The sequence below is a fragment of the Rissa tridactyla genome, chromosome 3 (genome assembly GCF_028500815.1).
Source record: "Rissa tridactyla isolate bRisTri1 chromosome 3, bRisTri1.patW.cur.20221130, whole genome shotgun sequence".
NCBI lineage: Eukaryota > Metazoa > Chordata > Aves > Charadriiformes > Laridae > Rissa > Rissa tridactyla.
The window spans coordinates 102,958,468-102,982,420 of record NC_071468.1 but is presented as its reverse complement, the minus strand read 5'-3'; the positions used below and the strand labels follow the sequence as shown (position 1 = coordinate 102,982,420).

Sequence of the window (23,953 nt, the reverse complement as noted above, 5' to 3'; positions counted from 1 at the left end):
TAGAGTGCTATTCCTCTATATTCAAAACTGTTAATAGTAACTATTTCTTGAGGACCTATGTCTGAATCTTTCTTGTGGATCCAACTATTGGAGACTGCACGTTTTTCTTCTTCGGATTGCATTATACAGTCGAAGAAGCCTAAGAAGGCAGCCTACAGAATTTGTCTTAAAGTAACATCAACTGTATTCAAAATCAAGAAATTTGAGTAATATGGACAGCATGTTGTTAGTAGCATCACATATTTCTGACATTAAGATCTTTCTGAAGGTGAGCCAAAGAAGAGCCATAAGAATATGGAAAGAATTGTTCCTCCCTTAATCCCTTAGGCAAACTGTAAACAGGATTAAATTTACTACTCATATACAAAATCTGGGATGCATATCAGTTCATCTACAGGCATCATTTCATGCCATTTTTAGGTGGACATATTACCACAGGATAGGTGAATTGCATCATCAAAATGCTTCTCTATTTCATAATTATAAGTGAGACAAAGCTCAGCTAAAGTAACAATTTTCTATAAACTGCAGTCTATGATACTTTGTAAATATTAATATAAAAATTTGTTTTACTGTAATAGATACAAATTCAAGATTCAGTCAGTCAGTTGTAAAATACTGACTGTAAAATCAGCCAAGAGGGTGAGTAATCACGTTCTAATACTGAGCTAAACTAGATCTTTTTAGTAAAAAAAAATTCAAATAAGGACGCCCTTTACTGTGTCTCTATTGACCATGTATGAGCCATCAAAGCCCACAGTTTGCTTTCTTTTTAGCTAGCTGCAATCACAAAGATAATGTCTTTGAGGTCACATGTCACAATCCATTAACTTTCTCATGATTAAAATGAGGTTCTATTTTTGGACAGGTTCTTTGACTGTTAAACAAAGAGGAAGCAGAATTATTGAGGTATCTTGTGACAGGATAAGATTTTACACTTGGCCTAAAGCAGGAGATACGTTGAGAGTGCAGATGGATAAAAAGCTTTGTCAACAGCAAAAGAAGATAAGAAAATTCTAATAAAACTAATGAGAGCATAGAGGCAAAACAGAGAAAAAATTATAAGGTATGTTCCTATTCAGACACTTACTTCTGAGATTATAAATATTTCACATTTTATAATTCTGCAATTAATTTCCAAAACTACAAAAACACAGAATGACTCACAATTGATTGTAAAACAAGACTGAAAGCCTGAATCCAACCATCAAATAATAACAATATATTTCAAAACAGAGATGCCGCTATTCCTGCAAAATTCACAATATGTACTTCATGTGCTTTCAGAGAGTCCCCAGAAGAGGTTAAACTCCATAAATGCAATAAGGTACCTTTGATAAGTTAGACAAACACAGATATGAAAACAGATACCTTTATATTAGAAACACCAGGAAGAAAAACGATAGCAGAAAAATAACTCAGCAGATAGATTTAAGTTTTTGAACACAGAGGTATGATGAAATAAAGTTCATAATTTTGGATTGAGGAAAAAATGCAAAGTGTCAGATCCATAACTTGTGCCAATACTTTCTTTCCGCTATGTACTCTCTAATTTAATTTTATGTAATTTATGGATGGATTCCATAAAGAAAACACGTTGTCTTAATAAACACGGTTCCTAGAAATGACACAAGTAAAAAAAAAAAAGTAAAAAAGCTGAAACCACGAAAGAAGGGATGAAGAATAAAAAATAAAAAAATAAAGAATATGTCATTGCCCTCAGGCAACATAGCATTCTCGAGCTGTGTAACTGTATGGGCTGGATGTGTGGCACAGTGTCTTAAGATACTTTAATGTCTTAGCCAGAGCAATGCTATGGGCCTGGATCTGCTTTTTTACCCACAGCTCTGTAACACTGCATTTAAGCAACTGTGACAGTGTTTCAACAGCCTCTGTGATAGTACTTTTTTCCCTTGTTGTTCTCATTTTGTTATTCTCATGGCCGTGGACCTGCAAATCCTGTTAGTGTTGCAATGGAGGATTCTCATGGGAAGCAACTGCCGTCATGAGAATCACGAATCACCCCTTTTTTCTCCCTCTCTCCTTACTACTTGTTTTGTCGATTTAAGTTCACATTAGAGAAAACCAAAAGACGGTGCATAAAAAAAGCAGAGAATAGTAATTTAAATACTCAATAAATATTACCCAACAATGTATGCCCACAGAAGCTTAACAATCCATGAATGTACAATACTTGACCTAATTTGAACACTCCAATCAGTACACTGAGTGGAAACAACCAATGATGAGTTTCAATGAGTCCCAAAGAAAAGTATATAGTACTAGGGAAAAATCATGGTGAAAATATAATCCTAATCACCATCATCATCACCACCTGCTTCAATGGAGAAATAACCTGTAGAAGGATACTGGTGTGAAGAACCAACACTGGGTTTTCTGGCTGACCAGTGGGGACCATTTTCCCTTCTTGTTCCTTTCACCATTACGAGTTCACAATGTGCCATCAGCCACAGCCAGCACTTACAAAAACCTGCACAGCCAAGCCTTCTTCATGTCCTTAGTGCAATAAATGTGTAGTTTACTAAACTCGAAGCTAACATCTACATAACTTTTCAGTCTTTATTTTGGTGTTGAAACAGTAAGGTAACTACAGGTGAAATGAAACACTTAGGGTGCTTCAGTTTATAGAAAATGTTCAGGGACAACTCCCACTTTTCTAATTAAGTTACTTTGAGTTACTGAACAGTCTCTCAATGTTTTGCAGCATCTTTTGTACAAAAGTAACTTTGCCAAAATTACTGTTAAAACATTTTCACCATATGTGCCCATAAGAAACTACTGAAAAACTGGTTTTGTCCTTGTTCTTAAGGTGAACTAATTAACATGGAAATTAACCAAAAGTGATACCGTATGTTAATAAGCAAGAGCTCTTTATAACTGCAGGTCTATGCAACCTATTAAAATGGAAAATATCAATACATGCATACATACTAACAGATATCGGGTATTTTTTACTAGAATGAATCAATTTCCAAAACTATCAAACTGAAGCTCACAATCAAGAAAAATTAAAAATGTGTATGTTGACAAGGTTCTCATCTCTGATACCTGTATCAAAGAGGAACACAAATAAGACTAGGATAATTTAGATAATTTTGGGGGGTTACATTTCCATTATCTTCTTAATTTTCACAATCACATACAGTATATCTGTTCTGTTGTTTTTGTTACATAGCAGTTTTGACTCAAGTCTGTGAAGATTCTTGGTGAGGCATAAAAACAAGTTTTGTAACTACCCCAGTAAAGTCTGAGAAAACTAACCGTAATTTTCAAATAATATCCAATATAAGGAATTATACACGGTAGTAGAATGTAACTTTTAAAATTTTTCAAATATGATAGAAATCTGTAGTTCTGAAACAAATCTGAAAGAAATTTGACCTTCAAGCAAAGAGCACTAAAACAATAACTTTTCTTTTAACTTCATATTCTTCTTAGTTATTTTGCGGAATTTGCAAATCTATATCTCCATTAACCATTAATTAACAATATCAAAACTCTAAATTTGTGAAAGGACTAAACACCTATTTGAAATAAATTTGTTGGGCTGTAATGAAGGAATTCACAACATGAATTTAAAACAGTTAATTTGGTTCCTACCTTGATAAACAGCTTTGAATCCTGGTGAGCCAATGCTGTCATCAGATTGTAAGTGAAGCCACATCTGGTTGCTCATGCTCACAATAAGATCAGGAACACTAGATCCAGTGAGCCTGTATGTAGGATAAATTGCAAAGTCATTTGCAGAAGCATGAATTACTACTGCAAAACACAGACTTTTAAACTATTCATATAATATTTAGGCCTATTTACAATATGTTACCCTAGTGTTCTGATCAGCTCTTTTTTGATAAAATTAACTATTCTATATGGATTAGAACAATGTGAAGTCTTAGGAAAAAACAAACCAAACCAAAACCAAAACATTTTGAATGGCTGCATTCAAGTTAACAATGGTTAAACACTTTTAATAAAGCTGTTCCTACCTAAAGCTTTCATTAAGTAATTAAGCTATTAGGGATATAAGGGACTGTACGGGTTAAATAGTTTTCACTTCTTTAGATTAGTATTGCTTTTTTTTACCATGCTTTTTGAAAGTGAAGGAAGCTGGTTTACATGCCTTACAGCACGTGTCCAGAACTTACTAGAAACTTATCTACTCCATTCCAATAACTCACAATGATCATACAGTAATGTGTGATAACTATGTTTAAGTATGTACATTTCAATACAACACATATAAGGCAAGCTGGTGAATCCCACCATAAAACCTTAGATCTTCTCAGTAATATCCTTTGTACATCTATGATTCTCGTATCTTAATGCAAAAAAATGTGTGTCAAAAAATGATTAAGAAAAGAAAAATCCTCATAGATTACTTCTTAATAGTGAAAAATGCCTACCACGTAATAAGGTTCCAGTACTGTATCTAAACAACTGCTCAGATCTTGGTGACAGCTTTACAGTTTTTCAAAAGGTAGTGGGAAAAGCAGCACATAAAAAGTGTCTGCAGAATATCTCTGTCTAAGCTGGTATCATAAATTAAAACAAAAAATATCACTAGAAGAGGACATCTGCATTGAACTCCACATAGAGCTCCATGCATCAGAAGCTTGGGGGATGAAAGCTACAGGTACTGCATTAACTGTAGTTGATGTAAGGAAATAGCAACGACTTTGTCTCTTTCATATATGTAGACTCTGTTTTGCTCAAATGGATCACATACTGGATTCTCTATCTTTCTCGTAGGAAGTAGTTGTCAGTATTATGAGACTATAAAAGGAGGTGAAAAAAATTAAAGCTATTATAGCTCAGCATAAGTGAACACACAGAGCTTAGCTTGGATAAGTAAGGATGTTGACAAAACACAGTGATACGTAGCTAAGTTGTTCAGTTTGAGGTGCTGGAGTGGGCCCAGAGGAGGGCAACAAAGCTGGTGAGGAGTCTGGAGAACAAGTCTTACGAGGAGCATCTGAGGTTGTTTAGTCTGGAGAAAAGGAGGCTGAGGGGAGACCTTATCGCTCTCTACAACTACCTGAAAGGAGGTCGTGGAGAGGTGGGAGTCGGCCTCTTCTCCCAAGTAACAGGCAATAGGACAAGCGGAAACAGCCTCAAGTTGCACCAGGGGAGGTTTAGACTAGATAGTAGGAAAAATTTTACACTGTAAAGATTATTAAGGATTGGAACAGGCTGCCCAGGGAAGTGGTTGAGGCACCATTCCTGGAGGTATTTAAAAGACAGGTAGACATAGTGCTTAGAGATATGGGTTAGTGATGGTTTTTGTCTGAGTTAGGTTGATGATAAGCATATCTATATAGGCAATTCTATGATTCTAAGAATGAAAATACAGCAGCTGCTTAGTCTGAAAGTTTGAGTTGCTTGCCAAACTACTCAGGAACTGTACAGGTTCAAAAAGATCCTAGGTTATAGCCAAAATAATTAATATACTCTTATTGATAAAGTTGTGACATTCATATAAACGAATAATAAAGGTAGCCTATAAAAGGAAGATACCTCACCAGGTAGTGAGTTACATAAACAAAAGTAGTTTAGGAGATGCCTGCAGAAATATGAAGAATGAAAAGGTGAAGAGTATATATAGATTTTGGGGATCGACTTCTGAAACCACAGCAATAACCATTGATTTCTGACCTATCTTTCCAGTTAAAACACTTAACGGAAATACCAGGCCATAACTGTTAAGCCATGTTCTGTATTCTGCACTTTGCTATAAACAGAAGTTTGAGGGCAATGAAGAAAAATTCACTGATGTCTCTTGACAATAGTGGAGATCTACTGGAAGACAACTGGAGGAAACCTGTTGGTTTTCCTGCAAGAATTTCTCAATGGCTATTCAGATGTGTAAACCTACCGAGTAACAAGTATTTAAATGGCTCTGTTTATATACAGTAACCTGATTAATGTATAAGACCTACAATGATAAATTTCTGTACATAGATAAGAACTCCTCTAAAATTCTAAGCCTTTATGAGTAGTATGGGATACTTTTACTGTATATAAATGACTATGTATCATTCAGATAAAATAAAAATAAAATTAAGAAAAAGCAAATAAAAACCAACAATAAAACAGAATAAGGTGTAATCACATCACACAGCCAGAGATTTTTCATCATAAAAATAATCCAATAGATGTGTTTGGATTCTTTTAAACTTGTTGCCCAGTGAAATGATAACTATACATTTATAATACCCATCCATCCGACCCTTAGTTGTCTCTCCAGTATAACTTCAATTGACTAATTAATATTAACCAAAGTTGTCAGAGAAAAGAGAAAATAAAGATATCTAAATTCCCACAGGCTTAATGAAAATTACACACTTGGTAACAGAGACTCAAGTTAAGGAAGTCATCCTTCAGTTTAATGTCATCTCCCTTCAAAAGGCCAATGGTCTACCCATAGATGGTAGATACGAACCATCAAAAATACATGCCGTTGCTTGCTCAGGTTCACTTCTAGGGGATATAGGAAGCGAGCCAATACTACTGGAAGGAAAACAGAAGTGAAAGGGACAAAATAAAACCCGAAGAAAAACAAAAAGGAAGCAAAAAAAAAAAGGCAGAAATCAATAATTAGCAGAATGGGGTTTGTTGTTGTCTTTTTTTATTTTTTTTATTAGTGGTTCTCTGAGAATATTCCTGTGTATATTCCTACATCCTTCAATTAGGAGGATGGTATATAGGGTAGATCAGATGTTTAGGGAAAGAAGGTCTGTCTGACAACACGTGCTGTTGCTGAATCAGAGTTTGCCCCAGCCTGTAACCATCTTAAAATCAGATTGTTTGCAAGGTCAGGAATGGAGATTTGGAGACCAGGCATTCAGACAGACTGGCTGAGGCTAAAATCTTTCATGTGGAGATGCATAATTCTAGATTATCTCTATAGGAAAGAAGTTAAAGATGTTGAGGCAGTTAATGCAACTGATGAAGTAATGAAAGTCAAACTCAAGCCAAGGTTTTCAGTACTCTCAACACAGTCTCACAGCTCAGAAAAGACAACTGTGAGAGAAAGAAACTTAACTGTACCAGTTTGCTCTCTCATCTTTGTTATCTAAATGAAACCAGAGCCAGGCTTTTAAGAATGGTGTCCAGGACCAGAAATGCTGCTTGCTTCTGTCTAGATTAGGATACATAAGCAGCACCAAATGGTCTCAATAAATACTTGAATTCAAAATGTTGATGGCGCAAGCATGGTACCAAACTAGGAATTTAGCTCCTTCTTTGAGGTAAATTCCTTTCCATTGGTTTTCCAGGTTTACCTATCCATTTAAAGAAACAGTTTTACGGTATCGTTCTATCATTCAAATATGACAAGTCACTATGCTGTTTGTGTGCTTAATTGCAACCATATTACAAACTAAAGCTCTGGAGGTTTGACCGCTGAAGCTGTGATAAACAGTAAATGTCACTAATTTTACTTGGCTTTGTATTTTTCTTTTTATACTATTAATGTCAACTACCTAGCCAATCACAGGAGAAAGATTCCAACACAGTATTAAAAACAAACAGACAAACAAGCAAAAAACCAAAACCTACTTTCTCTCCTAAATTTTACAACTTCAAAAAAATTCAGAGAGAAGAATTTTTTAAATAATCTGAAATAAAACAAGTTACCAGGAAATCAGATTCAATAACGTTTGAGATATATAAAAAAGCAGCCTGGTTTTTTTTTCCCCAGTTAAGGAAGGGCAGGTTGTTTTCCAATGCCCCAAATAAGTTCCCAAACTGCGTGTGAATAGAAGAAAAGGATAAGAATTTACTGAAAAAGGATTTCTCTGTCATGGACAGTTGTCTGAGTACTGAAATACCTGACATAAGCAGCTGGGGCTGAACCACTAATTTGCAATTTCGTTTTTGTATCAGGAAAAAAAAAATACAAGTTTTCTATACAAGAAAAGTTAAAAGATTCATGCTTTAAGGGAATCATTTCAAAAAAAGAAATTAAGTTTTAATGTAACTGCTGCAAGAAAAGTATAAATCATAGCATTTATAGGCAAAGCAGACTTTCTAAAGCAGCATGTTAGTTTAATTTACAAGAATTTAAGAATACAAAACAAGGCATTGCAGAAAACATTCTGACTGGTAATCTACAGCTCACACACGATTATCGCTCGTGAATTATTTTGTAAGGGTAGTAACTAGCTTCTAGACAAATTCTGTTAAATATGATAAATAACTGCAGTCAAAACTTCATTGGCTAAACATATTTAGATTAATCTTCAGTAAATTGTATTGTTGTATTTCCAGAGCTAACCATCTCGGCATACATATCCCATAAAATAATATTGCTAAATTTTCAACAAGTAAGCCTTACAGATGAAGCAACTGTTAAAAATCATAAAATTGATGGGCATAACCCCCATTAAGCTGTTGATCATAAGGTTTTCTAAAAAGCGTATTATAAATACTAAAATTAGACTTTTAATAAACTAAATCCCAACATATCCCTACAAAATGCCAACTACGCTGTCACAGAAATGCATTAAATTGATTTGAAATAATTCGCTCTTCATCAAAATATATTGTTTGTTGTACTGTATTGGTGCTATTTTACATGAACTTAAAAGACTTTTTCTAATTATTTTTCCATTTTCTTCCAAAAATTAAATTTGAGCCGGATAGTCTATACTTTATAATTTTCTCCTTTTTAAACACCAGCGTCCCTTCCTATTCCACTCTAGCTGTAGCGCTACAGCTTTGAAGTTACACAGGTAATTGCTAATGGTTGAGAGTTTGGACACTATCAAAAGCTTGTGCTAGGACTGATCACTCATATATCTTGATCCTTATCAACTCCCTCAATCTTCTTCCCATCGAGTATTAAAAGGTCCCCTGTTTACTGACCTGCCATTAGGCAGTTTCCGATGCTCATTGGATGGCTGGTTTATAAACATCCTGACATAAATGAGCCCATTGTAAAGTCTGAGTACTAAGTTTACAATAAAGCACCCAGAATTAGCTACTATCTTGTGGGCTTTAGCAGCTGAGAGCTGGAAAATTTTGTATAGGGCTGAGGCTTAGGTTATATATCCCCTTTTATACAAAGGGGAAAGGTTCACATCACTTAGAAATTAGGTTTGGATTTAGAAATCTATTTATTTTTGCAAATTTATTTCAAACTAAAATGTAAAAGCTATGAAACTTTAGAAAAGCTTGAGTTTCTACAGTGATATTTGTAGAATTTCTGCAGAAATGCTGGCATTTAAGTTGCCAACAGAAACTTGCTCAGCATAGGAAAAGCTATATCATTTTTTAAGAGATCCTGAGAAATTATAAATTAAATCTAGCCAGGAAAGTCTTTGCTACAAGCTGCTTCATTCCCCTGAGAAGAATAAAAACCTGCAAGGTGCTAGTCAAACCTCATTAAATACAATAGAAGTTATTAAAATCAACTAATAGAAAATCACTTTGACATTTAGTTATGAGCTTTCTCATGATAATGGAGTCTGCAAATGGACCTAGTGTTTTATGAGGAAAGTTACTTTGCATCCACAGAAGACCTTTTTTCTTATTCTTTTTCAGGTACTCAGAACATGGAATTCAATTTACTCAGTAGTAGCTAGTTGCTATTGCAAGACAAGAAACACATACAAATAATCCAATCATTTTCCAGTGTTAAGACAAAATAAAGTAGGGAGTTCTATGTACTTTGATATCGTAGTTCAGAAAGTAGCCATTAATAGATATTATAAATTCACAAACAAATAAGAGAAATTAAGATATTGTCCTAAGACTTGTCCCTCCAAAAATATTCTAATTAATTTAAAATAAATTCTGTGGGTGTTAAGTGTACTAATTTTTTATAATTATGTAAAAAAAAAATTCCATAATTTATATGGATTAAAAAACCTCAAAATATAAATTTATTTATTGATTATATTATTGATTGAAGAAAGAATCAATGAATCAAAATTACTGTTTTTATCAAATGTGTCTTTATCCAGAATATTTTTACGCAATGCCAAGTAACGTTATTATGAAATAAAAGCTGCTAGTTTCTCTTGTTTAGTCATTGCTGACTTATTAACCCTGTAGTTTTGTTTTGTATTCTCTGATCAGGATTCATATGCTAATTTAACCCTCTAAAAGCCACCACTAAAATATCTTGTGACCACAAGCTCCTATTATGAAGGAAGGAAGATGAGCATATGTAACCAGAATGAGATGGTCAGGGTAGACGTGACTGATCAATCTATACAGGATTCTGGGCTTATTTCCATTAGCCCAGACAGTATTAAAGACCTGTATTTTAAGATTAGCTATCTAGTTTGGAATTTTCCTTCAAATTTACGTAAGTTCTTACACTTTCTACATTTATATTATATTATACTATACTATTATATTAATCCATGAAGCATGTTTAACTTTACTGAACAGTGGCCTACGTGCTGTCACACAAATTTTATTTACAAATCCAATTTTAAGTATAAAAATTTTGAAATTAATCGATGTTTTATTTATTTTTACGCAAGGCATATTTTCTGTTTGCTGAAATCTAAGACTCTTTTTATTCCTTTAATTGCTTGTGAATACAATTGGAGTTGTACAGATAGTACTTGTTTCTTAAAAGAAGATTTTTTTTTTGCTTTAAAAAAAAAATCTAATCTCAGTTCTCTGCAGTTTTTAGTCTCTGATATAAAAACCTATGAAGATGTTACTAAAGATCTGGAGTTAATTTTGTAATGAAAAATTTTCTTTGACAATACTTGAATTTTAAGCTTACATTATATGAACAAATTACATATACTAAAATTAAAAAGTTAAATAGGTATCTCATGACCCAGAAGAAACAAAATATGACAACAAATTTCCAAGGAGATTTTTGAAGTTCCGTACTTACACATACAACACTGTTCTGGTATCACCAACTTTCCCAGCATCTCCAACAGTAAGAGTATCATAGCCTCTTTCCAGTTCAAACTCTTCAAAAGCAAGCTTTATGACCTATTAAAATTAAATAAGTCAGTTATTTCAAAGCATACCCACAGGGTATCTGCTCTATTCTAGCCTCAAAACAAATTATTTGGCTACCATAAGTCAAGTCATGAAGCACACACTCACAATCTCATTATTTGACTTCAGAAAAATATATAGAAAAGCAGAAGTGTAGAAACTTCTGTATTTTCTAATAGCAAGAGGGAAGTCTTTGCCGTATTGTAGTTATATAAAAATTACATAGCACAATACTGGAAGTATATGAAGTAAACACCTTGTCTGATCAATTATACAATAGCAATATGGCAGGTATGAACTATCAATTCATAAGAAGGTGGTGGAGGCTGGTGCAAAGAAATACAAAAGCATAAATTTCCTTAAATAAATTACTAACACTAAACTATGATTTCACTCAATGTCTAATCATGAATTGTCCAGAAAATTAAAAAATTACCCCTCATAATTGTTTGAAAAAGTATTTATAGTTTACTGAAACTGTAATGTAATAATATAAAATAAAGTATGATAATGGATTTAGTTTTGTACAGAAGAACACTCCTAAGACAAGCACTTTTTAGAGTTCTGTATTGATGAGAAGTACTAGCAGGTTGTATGTGTGTATACATACGCACACTGCACCTTTTTGTATTTTGATGCCAAGGTTTCTGCAGACAATTTGATATGAAGATGTAGAGAGTCACAGTGATTTTCCACAAAATTATTCATTTTATCTTTATACTAAATTTTGCAGATACCCCTGGGAAGACTTTCACACAGCTTCAGCCATTGCATGAAAATGCAATTAATTTTTATTCTGTTTTGTGGCTAAAAAAAGTATTTGGGTCAGATTTGGACTTTCTCTATCAGACATATGTCAGAAAACAATGGTTTTCATCCACTTAAGTTTATTTCTGCATGATCTTCAAGGCAGAATTCATCACATCCAAACTTTAGCCCTGTAAAAAGGCAGCATCCAAGCTAAGCTAGTTGTTTACACTTCCTCAATATTAAAATGGAAAGCCAGTACATGTCATTGCTTTGGTTTTGGAATGGGAAGAGTCTAGTTCTATCAGCTTCAGAGAGGAACTGACACTTCTGGAGTAGATGAGGCTTACAGTGAACTATGTTGCTTCAGTTTCTAATCGAGAGAAAAGCCTGCTTTTAATAAAATACCCACTGATCTAAGATAATATATTACCTCTCGCTAAATTCATGTCTTGCTTTTCATACCTTGCTTTGCCATCTCTGCTATTTGTATGTTTATGTTTTTAGAAGTATGCTAAAATTCACTCCAGGACTAAGACCCCTTGTATGTTTTGAAGAGGTAGAAGAGTGGGAGGTTTAAAGAAAAGCTAAATGGTCCTAGGATGTCCATAGCTATGAAAAACATTATTAACACAAATATCTGTATAATTATTTTTATAATTACTTTGGCAATAGGTCAGAGGTTTTGGTTTGTGATCAAATATGGGTCCTTTACAGCATATCTTGCATGCCTGCCAGATTTTGAGATGAAGCGTGCTGCATTATCTACGTTACGTTTCAATAATCACAAGAATTTCAGGCAATATGTTGTAGATAAGATAATATACAATTCCATCTGCTCCTGATGTATCTTCTAGTATTCCTAGATGATAACAGTGGTTAACATGCAAAATTTCATTACTAAAATCAAAATTAATAAAGCCAAAGAAAAGCAAGAAAAATATGTAGAAGCATAAAAGCAGAGTTGTTTCTGGCAATAAAAATAACTACATATATAAGACTTTGATTTTTAATGCAAATTTTATTTTATGTGTGTGGAGGAAACCTGATAGAATATTCCATGAGAAAATATAGTAATGTATTATTTAAACATGCTCCATTTGGTTAGACTCACAAACTCTTTTTACATTGCAATTTAAAAACAAATGTGAATGTTCACCTCTTTAATAATAAAATAAGTTACAAAAAATTAATTGAATATAAACCACAAATGAAAGATTTAGAGACCTGGTTAAGCTTACAGGAAATTTCACAAGAAATGTTTCTTTATGGGAAATACATTGTGTGTGAAGAAATATTAGACGCTATTAAACAAAATCTTACCATCTTCATTTCCATGCTAATTGTTATCCTATGCTAACACATAAATGTGTTGTAAAGACATTCAAATGGTTGAGAGTTAAGTGATCTAACTTAAATTCCTTTAATCTGATTCATAAAACCTGAATTTTACCATGCAAACATTAAGAACCCAGCCTAATCATGGCTCCTTCTACAGTCAGTGGGCAGAAAATGGCACCCAGAACACAAATCACATTACCTGGCTTAAGGTTGGCCAAACTGCCGTTTAGAGTTACCCTTTCCGTTGGCCATATGGGGAGTGTGCATGATTAGGGGAGAATAACGCTTACACAGATACATTTAGATAAAATTAGTTCCTCTGTAGAAAAAGCTGTGAATCATCAGAAGGATTTTTAAGATTTCTTAGATGGACAGAGGGTTGTTTGTCAGTTTATTTTTGAGAAAGAATGTAAGACAGATTTGTATGGATATAGATATGAATACAGCGTGGGAAAAACTTAGAAGGATTGTACCGGTATCAGCAAGTACAATATACTCATACATGGTTAAATAATATCGACTTATATACTGGGGGAAAAAAAGCAGCTCTGAGATGCTTTTCCAAATTCAAAGTTGTTTTGCAATTATAAAAAACCCCAGTAATACTAATCTGATCATCATCATTAAATATGCTTACTCTGAACTGATTAAAATAAAGAAAATAATTAACTTTCATTAAGAAAAACTGGAAACACAAGAATTATTTCCAAACCTATTATATTTGTTTCTGGATGATCAATTATACTTCTTACAGAAGAATGATCCTGTTTGCTTTCTGAAATGTATGAGACAAAATTCCCTCATAAGTAATTCAGAATGATTACTTATGATTAGATAAACAGACTGTGAAAACAAAAAAGCTTAAAAATATGAGACACCCAAGGAGGTACCTAATGGAAGCTCTGCAAGTGAATTTCCTGTCATAATTACTTTTTCCTTAGAAACATTTTCCTTTATCCTAGCCACTACCACACTTCATATTTCTGCTGGCATAATTGTTATAGGAAGTAATGGGGGAAAAAGGCAGCATAACAGCTGTACTAACAGAAATTTCTGTATGGACATTCTTCCTGGAAGAAGCAGTAGGGAACATGGCAAGGTGACATTTCCAAAATGCCTAGGTGTACACGTTCTTCTTACTACTGATAAGACCTATTTTATGATCTCTTAAATATGTTAGATGTTCAAACATTCATTATAGAAAATACAAAGTAAAAAGTGAAAGCAGTAAGTTTTGTTTTAAGATGCAAGCAGAAAAGAGAACTACCTGTAAGATGTCTCCTATATTTACAGGGAGATCAGGCAAACAACTTCAAAAAAGCACAAATGTGCCAGTGGAAATGTGTTGTCTTAAAAAAAAAAAAAAAAAAAAAAGGTGACCTAAGAAATAGGGCCTCCTTAAGGGAGCTTCTCTTACAGATAAGGAAATGAAGTGAGACTATTTGTTGCCTCAGTACAACTATAACAAAATAAATGAAGAACAGGAAAATGGAATTTAAGATCCTTAATTTGAAGTTTTAAAATTGTAAATAGAAGATGCTTTCATTATAAAGGCTTTTGATTAAAGCTGTTAGTGACTGTTACAGGTTACTCCATTTCATTGACATATTAGCTTCAAATATATTGGTATTTTCCTGCTTTGCATCTTCTCCCTGCTGCTATGTAAAATTTGAAAGTAACATGGTCATGCAAATGTTTTTGACTCTGCCATTTCTTTTACACACTCCTCATGCTCAACTGGATTTGGAAGCAAAAGAAGCCATTGCTACAAGCACAAACATGGAAACATTGCTACGGTCTTTCAGATTCTTAAATATTTTTAAAATTTCTGGAACAAGCCAGATGCTTAAATCACAGCTTCAAAACAGGTTTTGGAGTATCTATTTCACTTAAAGAACAACATATTATAGGAACAATATCAAAAGACGATACCAGCTTTAGAGAATACATACACAGATGCAGTATTCCTTAAAACTTTAAAAAAATGTTGTTTCCCTAGCCCACCCCTCCCTAAAGTGAAATGCCTTCAAGTCTTAAGAGTCATTCTGACTATGCCCAAAATGCTGTTGAAGAGGAAACATAGATCATTGACTAGAAATAGCAATAAGAATAGGTAACTCTTATGCACAAATTCTATGGATGATTAAATATGACCTACAGAGATTTCCTTTTCATCAACTCAAAAAACCACAAGAATGTCCATATCAAATTAGTTGATCCGAGGTACTTTTGAGGTACAAGTTATAAATATAGAGGAATGCCTTCTAGAAACATGACCATAATACTGAGATCATGGCAACAGTAAGCATGAAGAAACCGTACGTATGGGAACATTTTCTGAAATATGAGGGAGACTTTAAGAAAGTAACAGCACTTTTCTCTTCTCAGGACCATACAAATATAGAACATTTTTAAATACTGGGAGCAATGAGAATTTATTATATATATAAGCATCTCTTTTCCAAGAATGTAAATTTGTAACCGGGTTTCATTTCACTTAAGTCACCAATGAAAATAATAAAGAAAGTCTGAAACAGAAGACATCAGAGAAAATATTTAATTAAAGCACAACTTTATTAAATAATGTATTAGGAACTCTCCAACATCTCAGGTGTTCACAGGAGACATGTGGCAAACACAGTTAATGGAACCTGTAGAGCTATGCTGCTTGCTAGCCACTAAATATTTGCTATATTTACTTCCTTATATGCCAGTAACTAAAGCAGAAGCCTAAGGACCTAATGTATATGCAGATGACAAAGTGGTGTCATAATTGGAACCAGAATCCAATCCCCTATAACCATCATTCTTGTTAACATAATCCACTAAGTAGCATGAAACTGGTGCCTGTCTGTAATGGTTTTGGCTAATTTTTTTCATAGCAGCTTGCATGGTGTTATGTTTTGGATTTGTGATGAAAACCGCGTTGGTAACACACTGATGTTTGAGCTGTTGCTGAATGGTGCTTGCACAGCATCAAGACCTCTCTGCTTCTTATGCCACCCCACCAGTGGGTCAGCTGGGGGGCACCAGGAGTTGGGAGGGGACACAGCTGGGACAGCTGACCTCAACTGACCAAAGGGATATTCCATACCATATGATGTCATGCTCAGCTATAAAGGCTGGGGGAATAAAGAGGAAGAGAGGTCTTTCCACCTCTACTCGCATTGAAAGAAGGTAAACATCCAAAAAGAGATGAAGGGCTTTTGTTGTTTCTTTTCCTTTCCTTTTAATTACTGACTCTGGAATATTAGAGGACTTACCATTCCTTCCAAAAAAAAAAAAAAAGTAACAGTTTGGTTTACAAAGAACTTTACTCAGAAGATGCCTACATGCTTTCCAAAGGAGGGCAGTCCTTATTACTACAATTTTAGACTGAACTACAGAGATGTAAAATAAGTTGTGAAAGACAATTCAGTAGCCTAAGAAATGGTAGTATCCCGATTACCAATCAATTTCTCTGTTCATTATGTGGCACTATCTTCCTTGAAATTATACAAAATTGAAAGGTGTCAAGTACAACCAAATTTGTTTCTGGTGGCATTTTTTTCTTTGTTTGTTATTTTTACAAGAAGTTTACTTACTTTTGGTCTTGTACGCAATACAAGGAGACAATGATGTTTACATTAACTGTTAGCTAAACATATATCCAAGAAAAAGGTAGGGTTTTTTACTACTAGTAGAGACACAGTATTTTAAGTTTCTTCTAAAAAGCATTTTAAAGATTCATCTACAAGAGTCAAGAACTGCATAATTATTATCTTAGAAGATGGGCCCAAACACATAAACAATTTAGCAGTAGACTAGTTGTGATTATAACTTCAAACATGTACTGAAGTATTATTAATATAATAAAGCAAGAAGAATGAAAATTATGACCTTTAAAACAGATTATCAGGTTGAAAAAAAATGTATTTTTCTTACATATAACTATCTTGTTTATTTAGTTCTGCCTAAGTTTCCCTCAATGGTCAGACTATACAAAAATACACCAGTGTCTGATACAGTATTCATAAGATATATACATCTCCACTGTAAATGGATAGGAAATTAAGAACACCAGTTGTATCCGAAGGTATAAATGCCTGTGCCCATACATAAATCATGGGTATATATAAATACATCACTCATATCAAATTTTGCATCCAGATAATGAAATTTTAGTTAGCAAGATAAAAATCGTATTCCAATTGTAGATTGTCTCCTGTTTCCAGATAATAAAGATGATTGAGCATAATTTTAACCCGTTAAAGATAATAAACATTGTGTCTATGCACATTTGCATCCTACCACGGAATTTGCTTGAGTTTCATTGAAGATACTCATCTCAGATAAAGAAAAACAAACTTATGAATTTAGAAACATGAATTGTTTTAAATACAGAATACTTAATGACCAATTTTCCCTCTAAGACCAGTGAAATGAAAGACTAGCTGATACTCTTGAGATTGAATTTTTAAAGTGAAAGTTTAAAGTTTCTTTGTTTTTCTTATTCCTATGTGGAACAAGTTACTTCTTCTACCTCAAAGCCCTTAAAAGGTAAACCATTAATCACAGCAGTATTATTTGTAAATTGGCATAGGTACATCTGCAATTAGTATGATGCAAAATTAATAACTCATATCTCCCAAGTTGAAATAGAGTGTCTCCAAGCAGATAAAATAAAGTTTAGGAAAAAAAAAAAAAGTCCCGTCCTGCAAAATTTTAAATACTCCAGTTATTGTTGAGTGACAGCAAATTTACTGATAACACTTGGATTATTCTGTTTCTTATTTTGAAGAAATATTGAAGGCTTTTGGTACTATCTTTATCCAATGATTGCAGTTACTTAAAAAGCATTTATAACAAGAAATTTGCTTATTTTTCAATATTGGCATTATGATTTACACTTCTGATTCTCATGAACTTATTTTCTTTTTAGCCCCCACTAATGACTTGAAAATAAACCTAGTAACCACACCTGGTAGAAATTAAATAAAGATAAAAAGCAAATAACAGCAATAATAAAGCAAATGATAGTAATAATGTAAAATAAAGGGTGCTGATGCTGTTTCACAAGGGAAAGAAAAAATAGTATTATAATCACAAGAATAAAAAAAGTCCCAGTTTTTAAATCAATAGTTTGTTTTACAACGAGTATCACCAGCTGCCTGCCCCATGTCCCAAGCATTTCTCAGGTAAGTAAACACAGATTGATTTTTCCCTATCACGTTTCATTCTTTGGATTGCCTGTAATAATATAGCTTTTCTGGATTGTCCACATTGAATGTGCTTGCCACATCCAAGTAATGGCAGGCGCAATTGCAAGTTAAAGATCTCAAATTATCCAGCCTTAATTAAAAGAAAACAATAGCAATAATCTTAAGAAAATCAACTGATTTTTTTTACGTAGTAAAGTTAAAGAAGTGATTTGACACCGATCTTAGAATAGTCCTATAAGGAAGAACTTTCTGGTAATGTGTTTATATAGTAAGAGTAGCTGGAAGCTACAGTTAGAAAAAATACAGAATTAACTGCAAAAATTAAAATAATAAAACTCTTGTTAGTATGAAGTGCCATTTTTACTGGCAGCTGTTATGTAAAATAGTTCTATAACTAATCATGTATTTAAGTAATTTAAATACATCCACAGTAAGGTTATGAGCACATTATTAAACAGCTTTGTTTCTTGTGTAGAGAGACACAGAAAAAAACCCCATAATGATGATTTCAGAGCTAACAGAGCTGCCACAATCTGTTGGTCAGTCAGATAAGAAGTTTGTTGCCAAGTTAGATTTTAATTTTCAGAATAGTGTCTAGACATTATGTTGCATTTCAGTTTACCATTTTAAACATTAAGACATTTTCCTTCTTTTTTTTTTGGTTTGTTTTATATATATGCAAATATGTTGCCATTTCTAAATACACAGACTAGTCTAAAGCATTAAAAGTGGTTTTTAAAGTCAAATACCAAAGCATAATGAATGTTCCACAAATTTACATGAGCCATATTTTTAATGAATTGTCAATCAGCTTGATTTAAGTCGTACAGAGAAAATCAAAATTAAAATAATAAAAAGCAGAATTGCAAGAGGAGACAAACAATCATTCATATGTTCACACTAAAAGTCTGAAATTCATAACTTTTGGACAATTTTAAAGACAATTCTCTGATACAGTAGAACATTTTTGTTTTTCTCATTTTATGCCAAAGGAAAACGCCAAGTATACGGCTTTCATTTTTGCTCCTGCTGCTGCTCCAACTGTCAGAATATCAGCAGGAAAAAAACATGGAAGTATAAGCTTTAAAGAAACACCATACACTTTCTTTTTTTGTTGTTTTGTTTGTTTGCTTGTTTTTAATAGAACAATGGAAGGGAAAGCAAAAAAGCATGCATTCATTACCACCCTTCCTTGCCATTCATGAAAAATAATTCAAACTGTGCTTTTATCTTTGGAGATCTTTTTCAAAACATCTTAAGCTCTTTTTCTAAAATGGTGAGCAGCACCCACTTGTGGAAAAGACACAGCAATGATAAAAATTAAAGAAACACTTTCAGATTTGCTGTTCAAAACAGCAAAATCTAAAAATACTATTCTTTAAATTTTAAAACAAAAAGCTTCCAGTTACCATTTGTTAAAAAAAAGTTATATATATATAAACTAACTAAGAATACATGAATCACCAGATAAGACTTTCAATGTAAATAAGGGCTGAGAATTTTACTTGTTAAATGAGCCATCCAATGCAGATGAATTTTTTTGCCTTCCGAAATTCAAGTAGGAGAAACATACTTCATTTACCCTGTTTAACGGTTGTCTTACTTCCTGCAGTCTTTAAAGATGAGGTTAATTTGATGAATTAATCCAAAGCAGGTATGTGGCTTGATAGAGCACAAGAAGTAAAGGGCTACATGAAGCAGTGGTTACATATCAAAGGTACACATCCATTCATACAAACATAAATCATTCTCTAGACAGAGCCTGAGGTAGAAATTTGGAGAGTCAGATCTCAGCTCTGCTGTTAGCGTATAGTACTTCAGGCAGCCCATTTCAGATCCTTCAAAATTACTTGTTTAACAACATAATTCCTCAGAGTTTTCTGAAATTTTAATTCTTCTTACTTAAAGTTAATGTAAAACATGAAAAAAATATGACAAATTCAAACTTCACCAGTGGTAGTTATTAAAAATAATTCTAATGAATTACACGTGTCCCAAATCAAACATTGTTGTATCAGATAAATTTTGGGAATTCATATGCCTTTGTAATGATGTGTTGGCCAGTGGAATATCCAGGAGACAACAGTCACAAAATAAAACATACACAAAAGTGTAGTAATATTACATGGACATTGCATTGTCATAACACCAAGGTTTTATATAACTCTTGACAGTTTTTAGATAATGTTATATGCTACAAAGACATTTAAATACATTGAGGTTAACTTGATTCTCAATTAAAACATGCAAGTAAGTTTCCCCTGTGTTTAAATTATGAATAAGAAAAAAATAGGAATATGACATTTTAGCATCCGTATTTCCAGATTAACTTAAACTAACTTTGAAAGTTGCATTTTCCCACAACCTTTTCTTCCTACTGTGTTTTTAAAACATACAACTACGTGTCCCAAGTGCACTTTTGAAAAGAAACAAGTTGTTTTCTAACTAGTTCCCTGTATTACTCTAGTAAACCAAAATTCAAGGCTGGAATTCTACCCTGTTGAAGTAAACAGAATACATAAGGATTTTCATGTTGATTTGAACTACCTACAGTCTAGGAAGTAGTAAGAATGTTAGCATGTGACACCAAACTTGGGAAGGACCCACACTTGAGCGGTTTATGAGGGACTGTATCCCGTGAGAGGGACCCTGCACTGGAGCAGGGGAAAAGCGTGACGAAGAAATGGCAGAGATGAGCTGTTAATGAACTGACTGCAGCGCGCATTCCCCACTCCACAGCACCGCTTGGTGGCATAGGATGTAGAAGAGTCAGGCCTGAGAAAAAGTTTGTATCGTTTTTTCTCACCATCCTGCTCTATTTTTAATTGGCAATAATTTAATCTTCCTCAAGTTGAGTCTATTTTGCCAGTGAGGGTAATTGGCGACAAATCTCCCTGTCCTTTCCTTGACCCATGAGCTTTTTCCATCTTATTTTTTCTCCCTGTCCTGATGAGGAGGAGGAGTGAAAGAGCAGCTTGGTGGGTACTTAGCAGTCAGCCAAGGTCAACCCTCCAACACCACAGAGGAGAGTTTTCTTAACATTATAAATTAAAACAGTAAATTTACTTTTAATAAAATTACTTATTAAGGTATTTGCATTAAGTGTATTAAATACTAATATTGTATGAGTGATCACGGTGAGAAAACAAAATAATTTCTCCTAAAAGCCATAGGAATAATGATAGTGATGACAGCACATACATTTTGAGCCTTGTTCAGCAACACTTCCCATAGTTTAAATTCCAAAAAATAAAAAGCGCAATGCAAAAACTAATTGCACAGTTAACATTTTTGGTAATAAAAGTCCACCTACGCCTAGCTTTAGAATCTAATCTCCCACACCTGAATGGACTTTCTCAAATGCTATACTTATGTTGCCATTCCATGCCATGAAATGTATCTGTGTTAAAAGGAAGTGGTAAATATGATTGACTTTAAGGATTACAGGATTGATTCTAGTACCATCTACCTTGATTTTACATCTTTGTATCTGTGAGCAGTTGAGTTGAGCTATTCTTGACCTATATATTCGTAAAAAACGATAACAGAATCAGCAAAGATAATCTCTGGTCATTAGTCTCAAAGCCATATGGCAATCTGCTTAAATATGCAGGTAATAGTGCCCTGTAAGAACACACTGGGGTACAAGCCATTATTTGGATCTAATTCAAATTATATAGGGGTAAACAGAACAGTTTCTGTCAGTTCACTTAGACATCATCTGTAATGAATATACAATGAGGAGATTCTGTAAAAACTCCATTAAAATGTAAAGGGAATAGCAGAAAAGGGTAACTGCAGTTTTCCCTCTGCAGTACTATGTGACTTACTTTTAAATCATAGTGTATAATGTATAAACAATTTAATCCAGAAAAATTATTTTAATTTTACTTAATAGCAAAATGTGCTGTCAATAAATAAAAAGAAGAATGTCTTTACAGATGATTTTCAAAGACTTTTAGACCAGTTTTAAATAAGCTACCTTGCTTCCAAAGATGTGTGCTTGATGACTTTCTTGTTTAAATTCTTATTCATCTAGAAACATCAAGCTATTGGCTAGAAACATAAATACAGTGTAAAACATTGTTCATGCAATCTGGGCCAGTGACCAAGTAAAATATATTTTAAGATATAAGAATGATGCAAATTTGACTTACATGTCAATGAAACCTGCAAAAAACCTTAGGTTGTGCATTTTTTTGGCTAATTAACAAAATAATGTTCTCATCTTCCTGCAATTTCTTCCTTTGTTTATATATTACTACATATAAACCTTAAAAGCAAAGTGTAATCGCTGAACATTTTAGAAATATAGACTATCATATTACTTCTGATGTTGAAATTGTGAGGAAGATTGTAATAATATGTTCCCATATTTTATTATCAGAATTTCCATGTGTTCATACAAATAAGTGTAAAGTTGCAATAAATCATAAAATATGATCGTACAATATCCCCCGAAGTATAAGCATCATAGGAATTTATTATATTTAGCATAATTCTGACACTTTCATTATATTATTTTATCTCATAGAGCTGCGGAATGAGACTTTAACACAGTTGCAAGGGGGCGGGTGGGAATTCGTTTGGATAAATCATTTTCAGGTTTAGTCTTCACTAAAATTCATCTATCTTGACCAAAAATAACAGCATTGTATCAAAGACCTTGAGAAAACATGATAAAACTATGTCCCAGCACTTCATAATAAAAGCAGAGCACAAAATTTCCCTGAACGCTAGAACTATGTTTTAATACTTGGCCAAGAAAAGGTATTAAGTCTTTGTAATCTGAAATGAAAGTGAAAAAATAATTATCAATATAAATGAAAACAAATTAATTTTAAAACATAATAAATGTTGTCCTTTGACATCTTTTATGTTTAATAATGCATTGGTGGCCTTTTTTACATGAAGACAGGAACTTACAGCAATACATGTAATATGGCCTTTGTTATCAGGGATAGGATAGGATAGGACAGGACCGGACCTACAACGATCATCTAGTACAACTGCCTGACCAATTCAGGGCTGACCAGAAGTTAAAACATATTATTAAGGGCATTGTTCAAATGCCTCTTAAACACTGAAAGGCTTGGGGCATCAACAACCTCTCTAGGAAATTCATTCCAGTGTTTGACCACCCTCTTGGTAAAGAAATGTTTCCCAATGTCTAGTCTGATCCTCACATGAGACAGATTTGAACCATTCCCACACATCCTGTCGGTGGATACCAAGAAGAGGAGATCAGCACCTCCCTCTCCACTTCCCCTCCTCAGGAAAGGATACTCTTAAGTGACAAAAGGAATAAAAGATCTATGATGTGTACTGTCCAATGCTGCCATGCACGGAAATTAACAGAAGCGCAGTATCTTAAAGCTGTACTTATCAAAGAGAAAATACTCCAGGCACAATATCCGATGCACCTTTAAAGTAAAACACCAAAGGGGAGAGACTCTATAATAGGAAGATGATATTTGTTTAACATTTTATCAGATTACACTGGTTGTTTTATAATGTTAACAGTCTTTGTGATTATGATTTTGAAAATTAGAACTGTAAAATTAATTTCCATTTTCTATAATTATGTTTTCTTTCTTCATTAAATATGTATTTTAAGTACAAATTAAACAATATGATTGCTTCACTATGTGAAGCAGAAGGTTGAGTTC

The 23,953-nt window shown here is 33.5% G+C and overlaps 1 protein-coding gene across 1 annotated transcript in view; it reads right to left on the bottom strand.

Annotated features, from left to right (window-relative positions):
• The window catches only part of CSMD1 (CUB and Sushi multiple domains 1), a 1,189,318-nt gene that overhangs the window by 322,987 nt on the left and 842,378 nt on the right, over positions 1-23,953 (bottom strand). The window contains exons 11-12 of the mRNA XM_054196719.1: positions 10,883-10,986; positions 3,622-3,734 (exon numbers count right to left, since the gene is read on the bottom strand). Coding sequence (XP_054052694.1) covers positions 3,622-3,734; positions 10,883-10,986 — 217 coding nt within the window. The remainder of the gene's footprint in view (positions 1-3,621; positions 3,735-10,882; positions 10,987-23,953) is intronic.